At 41.6% G+C, this 9,693-nt stretch overlaps 2 protein-coding genes across 3 annotated transcripts in view; both read right to left on the bottom strand.

Moving 5' to 3' along the window:
• Positions 1–1,860: 1,860 nt before the first annotated feature.
• Positions 1,861–5,727, bottom strand: LOC103466181 (tripartite motif-containing protein 47-like). The gene is made up of 6 exons (XM_008411600.2): positions 5,097–5,727; positions 4,912–5,007; positions 3,813–4,058; positions 3,575–3,728; positions 3,427–3,495; positions 1,861–3,345 (listed from the first exon to the last, which is right to left on the bottom strand). The coding sequence occupies exons 1-6, from the start codon at positions 5,673–5,675 to the stop codon at positions 2,822–2,824; spliced, it is 1,668 nt and encodes a 555-aa protein (XP_008409822.1). The 5' UTR covers positions 5,676–5,727; the 3' UTR covers positions 1,861–2,821.
• A 642-nt stretch (positions 5,728–6,369) lies between these two features.
• The window catches only part of LOC103466183 (tripartite motif-containing protein 16-like), a 4,263-nt gene continuing 939 nt past the window's right edge, over positions 6,370–9,693 (bottom strand). For both annotated transcript variants that reach the window (XM_008411603.1, XM_008411604.2), the window contains exons 2-7: positions 8,465–9,085; positions 8,208–8,303; positions 7,889–8,122; positions 7,540–7,696; positions 7,416–7,460; positions 6,370–7,317 (exon numbers count right to left, since the gene is read on the bottom strand). In XM_008411603.1, the coding sequence (XP_008409825.1) occupies positions 6,797–7,317; positions 7,416–7,460; positions 7,540–7,696; positions 7,889–8,122; positions 8,208–8,303; positions 8,465–9,046 (1,635 nt within the window). In that variant the 5' untranslated portion in view covers positions 9,047–9,085 and the 3' untranslated portion in view covers positions 6,370–6,796. The remainder of the gene's footprint in view (positions 7,318–7,415; positions 7,461–7,539; positions 7,697–7,888; positions 8,123–8,207; positions 8,304–8,464; positions 9,086–9,693) is intronic.

Here is a 9,693-nt window from a genome sequence, read left to right on the forward strand (position 1 = left end):
ATTAGCGGTTCTCAACCTGAGCGGTACCACCCCGGACGGCAGGGGACGCTGGCGGACATTTTTACAAAAGGGGGGCGCTGGGATGCCTTTGGGGGGCGTTTGATCGAAGGTAAACTTTACACCTTAAATGCACAACAATGTCAGTTTAGACTTGGAGCAACTTGGTAAAACTGTATTGTGTAACATTAAATCATGCTTGGCTGCTACTGTATCGATGGCAGCTCTTCTATTCAGTATTTGTTAGCTTCTGTTAGCTTCTTGGCGCAGCTCCGTTCTCCTGCTACTGGTTGCTAAAATCACGATACCCTCACTGAGTATCCCTCTGAAAAATGAACCCATTTAAATAAAAAATCCCTCCATGGGTGATACCACGATGGAGAGCGTTCATTTTATAGCGTTAACATGGAGCTGTAAGTGGTCCGGTATGAAACGGGGGTGATAGAACAAAACAGCAGTTTTAAATTTCAATAATCAGAATACAGAAATTGTTTCCGTTGTTTTAAAAGGTTTATGTCAGTCTGCCTTTTTTTTATTTTTTATATTATCATTATTATTTTATTTTTACCCCCTGTGGTGCGCAGCGGTCGGGAAGCGTATCGATGGGGAAAAGGCAGACTGACATAAACCTTTTAAAACAAAGGAAACAATTTCTGCATTCTGATTATTGAAATTTAAAAGTGCGGTGTTGTTCTATAACACCGTTTCATACCGGACCACTTACAGCACCATGTTAACGCTATAAAATGAACGCTCTCTATCGTGGTATCACCCATGGAGGGATTTGTTTATTTAAATGGGTTCATTTTTCAGAGGGATACACAGTGAGAAATTCCTGTAGACAGGTTTAAGATGCTTAAACATATGGAAACCTGTTTCCCCGCAGTGATGAAAAAAACAAAATTGCATCTCATAATCATGAGATAACTCTTTAGGAGGTACAAGTAATTTTTTTCATAAGAGTGGGGGAAATGAGGATCCACAGAATCATGACATATGCTGTTAACATTTTAAAATTGAAAATTCTTACATTTTTGGGCTTTGAGTGTGTCTGTTAATAAAAACCAAAAGATGGAATTAAGGACACTTTATTTTGTAATTCTTGATTGTATGAAATAAGCAAATATTAGCAAAATTTAAATAGGCAGGGGGATCTCATCCACCCCCGGGGACCTGCCACCGAGGATCTTCTTAACCACCTTGGCGACCTCATCCCCAGAGATTGAGAGCCCGACCTAGAGTCCTCAGGCTTCGCTTCCTCATTGGAAGGCATGTAGGTGAGATTGAGGAGGTCTTTGAAGTATTCCGCCCACCAGCCCACAACGTCCCGAGTCGAGGTCAGCAGCACACCATCCCCACTATAAACCATGTTGGTGCTGCACTGCTTCCCCTCCTGAGACGCCAGATGGTGGACCAGAATCACCTCGAAGCCATGTGGAAGCCTTTCTCCATGGCCTCTCCAAACTCCTCCCATGCCCGAGTTTTTGCCTCAGCGACCACCCGAGCCGCATGCCGCTTYGYCTGCCGGTACCCATCAGCTGCTTCTGGAGTCCCACAGGCCAAAAAGGCCTGATAGGACTCCTTCTTCAGCTTGACAGCACCCAACCGAAGGTGTCCACCAACGGGTTTGAGGGTTGCCGCCGCAACAGGCACCAACAACCTTGCGGCCACAGCTCTGATAAGCCGCCTCAGCATGGAGGCACGGAACATGGTCCACTCAGACTCAATGTCCCCCACATACACCGGAACGTGTTCGAAGCTCTGCCGGAGATGGGAGTTAAAGCTCCATCTCACAGGGGACTCCGCCAGACGTTCCCAGCAGACCCTCACAACACATTTGGGCCTGCCAGGTCTGACCGGCTTCCTCCCCCACCACCGGAGTGGACAGCTCCGCACCTCTCTTCACCTGTGTGTCCAAGACATACGGCCGCAGATCCGATGACAAAGTCGATCATCAAACTGTGGCCTGGGGCGTCCTGGTGCCAAGTGCACATATGGACACCCTTATGCCTGAACATTGTGTTCGTTATGGACAATCTGTGACGAGCACATAAGTCCAACAACAGAACACCACTCGAGTTCAGATCGTGGGGGCCGTTTCTCCCAACCATGCCCCTCCAGGTCTCACTATCATTGCCCATGTGAGCATTGAAGTCCCCCAGTAGAGCAAGGGAGTCCCCAGGAGGGGCACTCTCCAGTACCCCTTCTAAGGAGTCCAAGGACTCCAAGAAGTGGTGGGTAATCTTAACTATTGTACAAACAAATAAGCACAAACAAAAGTCAGAACCCGTTGCCCCACCCGTAGGCGGAGCACTTTAACCACTAAAAATATTCTTAATGTCGGTAAAGCATTTTCATTGTATATATGCACATAGAAATTCACACTTTGGTGTAATTTTCTTGAAACTTACACCAATTCACACTAAAGAGTGAATTTCTATAAGTTATCACTGCAAAGTCCTTTAATGACAGAATAATAATAATAATAAAAATCTCAGTTCAAGATAGTGATGATTACATGTTTGCATCAATAGGGGTCTGCAGATGGAAATTGGCTTTTTCTATGATCTGGTAAAAGGCATCAAATGGTGACATTTATGTTTGAGTTGAACATTGTACCATTTATCGCTATCATTTCAGAAAATAATGCATCAAGAACTTACATATCCCTCTTAAAGATGGGATTAAACATGAAAAAGTCCTAAAAAAGATCAATATTTAAGTTTACATAGACTATTCTATGACACATAAATCGGTTTGTAATAGATTTACTGCTTATTTAGTTTCTTATTTCAGTCCCCTGACAACAAGGTTGAAGTAGAGCTTAAAACGTACACATTGTTAGGCTCGCTCCTAAATCCACACTAAAGCCAGGAGAGAGAGGTTCACTGAATGTTGTCTGGACTCGGTGCAGTAGCGTGAGCTCGCCAAAGCGCGAAACGCTGTAGAAACTCAACTTTCCTTCATTGTACTCAAGGTGCACACCCACTCTACGTGACTGAGCTGGAGGAATCAGACCTTTATGAAGACTGTTGTGCCAAAAAGTGCAACCCGAAGGAGAACAGATGATTTTCCAAGACAGCGTGTTGTGTCCGAAGCAGCTGTCTTTACTCTGCCCTTTCCTTTGTATGCCTTTATATGACACGGCCACCTCAATGACGCCACCGTCCCACTCCACCTCCCAGTAGTGGTTTTCTTGAAGGTCGTCTTGGCACAGCGATTGGTAAAAGTGGGAGAATCTGTCAGGGTGATCAGGATGAGCCTGGCCTGTTATTCCCCATGATAGCTCTCTCTTGGTGTTTGCCATGTATAGACACGCATGCACTGTGTTAGGATCCAGCGTAGGATCTGTGAGAGGAGAAATTCATTCACTCGTAGGTTGAAACTTTTAACACATTTCTGCCGAAATATATTTATCATTCTACTTACATATAAACTCGGCCAGTATGTCTTTTCTTGTTGTTGGTTTGGTATGAAGCTTTCTGGGAATACGCAACACTGACAAGAAAAAAATTATTTTCTCAAACTCAGGAAATGTGCAAATCTAATGAAATTTGCTACAAAATACCCAACTTACTTATATTATCCATAAAATGGCCAAATAATTGTACATTCTGCTTGTCACACATGCTTTTTAATTGGTTGGTTTTTGCAGACACAAACTCTTTGAGAGGCGCCGGTCCTTCATGTGAACCTGAAAACACAGGGAGGCCACCCACAGCTTGAATATCCTGGAAGAGCCAAACAAATTCATAATCCCAACAGCCTTACACTAAATAAAATAAAAAAAAGAGGAAATAAGACAAAAGAATCACCTTTAGGAACTGAATGGGATCATCTGCTTGTGCAAGCTGGCAGAGATTCTGATCCATTTCCTTCAGTTTATGAACGTCACGCTTCAGTCGTGCTTTGTGACCGTTAGTCCAGTCAACTCCAGCTTTCTCTACCTCTTCAACTTTGCCTCTCATCTCAAGACATTTCTTTTCCAGAAAGTGAGCGTATAAACGGAGATGTTCGGTGCATCGCTGCTCAAAGTTGTCACTTGACTCCCAAGCAGCATCCTTGTGGAAAACAAACACCATTACAGTCGTCATGACTTGCACTCACAGTAAGGTTGGGGGATTTGGGGTAAGGTTAGTCGGAAGCGGATTGGACCAAAACATACGGTAGGCATTCCATTAACCTTGCAACATCAGAACTTGGAGCTGAGTTTGATGTCACACCTGATTAACAGGATTCCAGTTAACATACTCGGATTTCAACATAGCGTCCATGGTGTTGTTCGCAGCACCTCTTACGAACATTGTTTTAAGCTTTACTTTCCATAAGCATAGATCATATGTTCAGTTAGTAAGTCCTACATCGATTTTATATGCACTCTTATGTGTGTTTTGTGAAATAAACATGTTTCCACCACATTTTACTAATGTTGACGCAAGGAGCGGCCATATTAAACTGCAAACTCAGCCTAGAAGTATTTTGGTAACTATATGCTCCCACGTTGCCAGTGAAAAATCTGCCTCCTGAAGGTGTTCCAGTTGATTTATTCAACTGGCAAGTCGAAATGTCACAGTTCACACTACAACTGAGGCGAATCATTAGTTTGGCAATGTTAAGTTGTAAAAAACTTTGCTCGTTTGTCTACTGTAAGGAAGACGAGAACAAAAGTGTCACTCTCCATGTCATTACAAGATGTACACATATTCTTCACGTGTTGCAAGGCATTCTGACGCACAGCAAGTGACTCAACAAGTTAATTTACTCATGTTTTCAGGTCCTGGTTCAACACAGTCATACTTAACAATTTGCAGTAACTAAGCATTTGGTTTCACAAGAAGGTTTTGAGTGACCGGCTAAAAAGCAAACAGAGTGAAGTTCACATTTCAGGTGTTTTTGCTCATTTACAACACTTACTCTAATAGATTTTGCTGCTTCCTCTAGCTGTCCTATTTCACACTGCGAAACCCAAACCGCATCTGCAATTTTCTTTCTGGTTCTTTCCAGCTCCTCCTGTTAAAACAACAAGTCATCAAATTGTAAAGGCATTAAGATAAAAATTGTCACAAAAAAGTAACTAGGTTTTGGGTGAATTCAATTACCTGCTTTGCTTTGGCTTCTGCCGTGACTTCCACAATGTCATGATTTTTGTGCTGTACCACACAAAGTGGACAAACCAGCTGCTCATCAGTGCGACAGTAAATTTCAAAAAGTCTGTCATGACGGGAGCAGATGCTTTCCTTGATTCTCGTAGAGGCCTGAATCAGCTTGTGCTTCTTCAGCACAGGAAGTTGGAAATGAGGCTGCACATGTGTCTCGCAGAAGGAGGCAAGACACATGAGACAATACATCTCAGCTTTTCGTTTTCTCGCAGTGCAAGAATCACACGGCACATCCCCTGGTAAAGCAACATCATTTTCATCACCAGCAGCACTTTGACTGGGTTTCATCTTGTGCTCCTCCAACAGATTAGCCAAGACTGTGTTTCTCTGAAGAGCAGGCTTTGGGCTGAAAGTTGTCCGGCACTGAGGACAACTGTATTTCCCTTCAAGGTTTCGTCCTGTGTCCCAGAAAGTGTTTATACATTTCTTACAGAAGCTGTGTCCACAGGCAGTAGTCACAGGTTCGTCCAGCAGCTGCAGACAAATAGAGCAATCCAACAGGTCCAGACTGGAAGCCATTTTCCTCCGATCAAACCTGTTACTTTCAGTTCCATTCACAAAGGAGTGGCCTTTGACCTTGTGATCTAAGAGGGTGGAACTTTTTCTCGTCTTAAAGAGACACACCAAAATTCCAGTAGTATTCAAAAATGCAAATCAAGAAATGCAATATTAGAGAAGAGAAACATTTGCATTTTACTTAGACTTGATGTATTTATTGTAGAAAATGCTGCTTGTAATCAAGTTCTTGTAGGCCATCAAATTAATGTACCCTGAAGGCCAGTTAAACATTAACACTACTATTGAACTTTAATCATTAATTCACTGAAAATTAATCAGTTCTTTCTATTACTGAAAGATGCAAAATATAAACAATAATATATATATATATATATATATATATATATATATATATAAAATGTCAAATATGATTGCACACAGCTGCTTCTCTGTGAAAATAAAGATCTCAACTGATCATACTGTTGAGACATGACCAACAAGTTGGAATGTTAGAACGACAGAGAACAATCGGAAACTATTATCATTCACTGCTGAACAAGTATAACACACTTCAACAGCAAGGTGGTTCAAGGTGCATTACATAAAAAAAGCAGAACATTGCAAAGTTATATTAAAAAAAAACACCACACAGTCAACAACTGAAGAAACATCATATTTTGAGGAGTGCCATCACCAAAATCTTACACATCAAATATGTAGGTCAATATTTCATTTATTGTGGTTCAAAACAGACAAGAAATGATTTGGTACAAATCTAACAAAAATCTAGATGAAGATACAGAGTGAACAGTAATGAAAGTTGAGCACAGTTTCAATGCAGTTGCAAACGAGGGAAATGTCAGAGGAGAGTAAAGTTCTACATGTCTTCATTGTATCCTGACATTACCGGATCTACACAATATATATAATTCAGGTAAGATTCCCATATAATTATTGTTGTTCACGTTTTGCTTTTGCATTGAATACAATGGCAGAGTAATCATACTTACATGACTGAAATGATACAGTTTAATTACATTATTTCCCTTTACAGCAGAATATCAGATGCTTAACTATATCGAACTGTATGTTTTCAGCTAAATGTATGGATCTTGCAACTTACTTATTAAAATCGATCAGTTTTACTGCTGCTTGATTATCTTTACTGAAGCCCCTTTGGACACCATAAACCCAGGGTATAAAGGCTGGGAGAAAGTGGTTTGAACTTTATGGAGGAGCACCAGTTGTTCAGAGCAAGACACACTGTAAAAGGACAGTGTTCCAGCTTTATGGTTCAAATACAACCCCATTCTGGGAGAACATGGGTTGGGAATTTTGATTTTCATTTCATTGTGCCAAAAAGTAGATCCAGAATTTGCCAGGGAAACACTCCAGGACTGGTCATTGTATCCAAAGCAGCTTTCTTTCATGTTTGGCCCTTTGTAGCACACCGCCACCTCAACTCTGGGCCCCTTCCACTCAACTTCCCAGTAGCAAACGCCAGACAAACCTTCGGCGCACAACACCTGATCATATTTGGTAAATCTCTCTGTGCGGTAGGGATACTCCTGGGCTTTCTTGGTCCAAGTAACTTTGGTGTTTTCCTCGGAGAGCAGCAGGTTCTCGAAAGCTGTGTTGGGATCCAAACTCAAGCTACAGGAATCTTCAATGTCCAAAAAAATTAAAAGATAAAAACAACATTTAGTTTGGTCAACATGGATCCACAAAGGCTATTTTGAAAATGTAACATAAATAACTTACACATGCACAATTCCTGCCTTGTCGTTGGATCTGGAACGGTTTCAACTGAAAACAGAAAAAGACGTGACATCGCACAACCACACGCTTACATGTAAAAGTGTTAGGTATTCTGTTGTGTTCTTACTAGTATCTGATATGTCCTTAATAGCTGTTGACAAAGTTTCCATTTTGTCTTTCAAGTCTGATATGGTCTTTGTCACACAATCAAAGGATAGGCACTGCTGGAGGTCAAAGTTCAGGCTCACTTTAGGTTCTGTGCCATTAAAAATAGGCTTGCAGTGCTGGAGAAGCACAAAAACAAGAACACAGCATCATGCAGTGCTTTTCAAAAGTTGCCATACCTTTATAACTTCTTGCATTTTATTACATGCCGAACGCAAATCTTAATGAATTTTACTGTATTTTTATGTGACAGATGGACACAAAGTATTGCACGATTGTGAAATAAAAGGGATGTGCGTTTATCTGTTCACCTTCAAAAAGTAAATGTTGTCTTCAGTTGAAGACAGCTTCCTCATTTCGTCCCCTCTCCCCCTCAGGTCTCTAATCTCCTTCTCAAGCTGACTGATGAGCGTCTCAGTTTGACCGGAGGCTGCATTTTCCTGATGTTTGATTAGCTCCTGCACAACTGAACGTCTTTTATCTGCCACCGAGACAATTTCAGCGTAGATCTTCTCATTTTGGTCAAGTGCCGCATCTCTGGAAAGCTGAAAGCAGTCGCCACCAAAAAACAAGACTATACAAACTATTTCAATGGAAATATGTTAAGCCAAGAGAGATAAAGAAAGTCACCTTTAATGCCTTCATTTTCTGTCCCAGCTGTCGCACCTGCTTCACCTTTTCTCCAATTCTTTGCTGATTTCTTTGTTTCTTCTCTCCAAATAGTTTCTAAGAACACATTTAGTGGTCACTTAAACTAATTTAGATAAACAGAATTTATTTTTGTAACTAACAGAAGGTGTCATTATCACTGAAACATAGCACATGTGCTTATGATAAGATTAATAATTAATATTATTATTAACAAGAATAATAAACAATGATCTTACTTGTTTCTCCTTTCTGGCTGCTGCTGCTGAGACAGTGTCATGGCCTTTGTGCTCATCCATGACGCAGAGCAGACAGATGCACTCGTCATCACTGCGACAGTACACTTCGAGCAGCTTGTCGTGCTTAGAGCAGATCTTCTCCTGGATGGAGCCTGACACCTCCACCAGCTTGTGCCTTAGGAAAGCTGCAGACTCATAGTGAGGCTGGACGTGTGTGGCACAGTACGACGCGAGACACACCAAGCATGTTTTGACAGCCTTCAGTTTCTTCACAGTGCAGAAATCACACTCCACTTCATTTGGTTTAGCTTGCTTTTCGCATAGTTGAGTCGTTCTCTCTGGTTTGGCCATTCTCTCGATCAAATCAACCAGTACCGTGTTCTTGTTCAGTACAGGTCTTGAGTTGAAAGTGTGCCTACACTGTGGGCAGCTGCAAACCCCCTTCTGACCCTCCAGGTCCCAGTAGTTACTTACACAGTCCATGCAGTAGCTGTGGCCGCAAGGAAGAGTCACAGGTTTCTTCATCGCCTCCAGGCATACGGAGCAGTACAAAGAATACGGAGCTTCACTTTTCGCTGCCATCTTCTTCACTGCATTTGGTATCTTTCACTTTCACTTTCTCTGAAATGAAAGTGAAAGCCTCTTTCCTCCCTTTATTGAAAAAAAAAATGTTTCTCATAATTTTGACTAAGCTACATATCCAGTCTACTAACTAGAAGATATTTTCTGATAATTATGAATTACCTCTCTCATGAATTTCATTTAACTACTTACAACCCTCATAAGAACGTATAATTGTAACTGATTATGCCATAAAAATAAATATCTTTTTTTTATAACTATGAGAAGGTCAGTTTTTAGAAGCAAGATAAACTATTTTTATGAAAAAGATAGTTTTTCATAATTTTCACTTAGCTGTCTCATAGTAGTTTGTTTTTTACACACTACTATTAAGCTGTGGCCGCAAGGAAGCCTCAGGTTTTTACACCTCCAAGCATCCATCCATCCATTTTCTTGCACCCTTTTTCCCTCAGTGGGGTCGGGAGGGGTGCTGGTGCCCATCTCCAGCCAACGTTTTGGGCGAGAGGCGGGGTACACCCTGGACAGGTCACCAGTCTGTCGCAGGGCAACACAGAGACACACAGGACACACAACCATGCACACACACACTCATACCTAGGGGCAATTTGGAGAGGCCAATTAACCTGACAGTCATGTTTTTGGACTGT

This window comes from Poecilia reticulata, linkage group LG6 (genome assembly GCF_000633615.1).
Source record: "Poecilia reticulata strain Guanapo linkage group LG6, Guppy_female_1.0+MT, whole genome shotgun sequence".
Taxonomy (NCBI): Eukaryota; Metazoa; Chordata; class Actinopteri; order Cyprinodontiformes; family Poeciliidae; genus Poecilia; species Poecilia reticulata.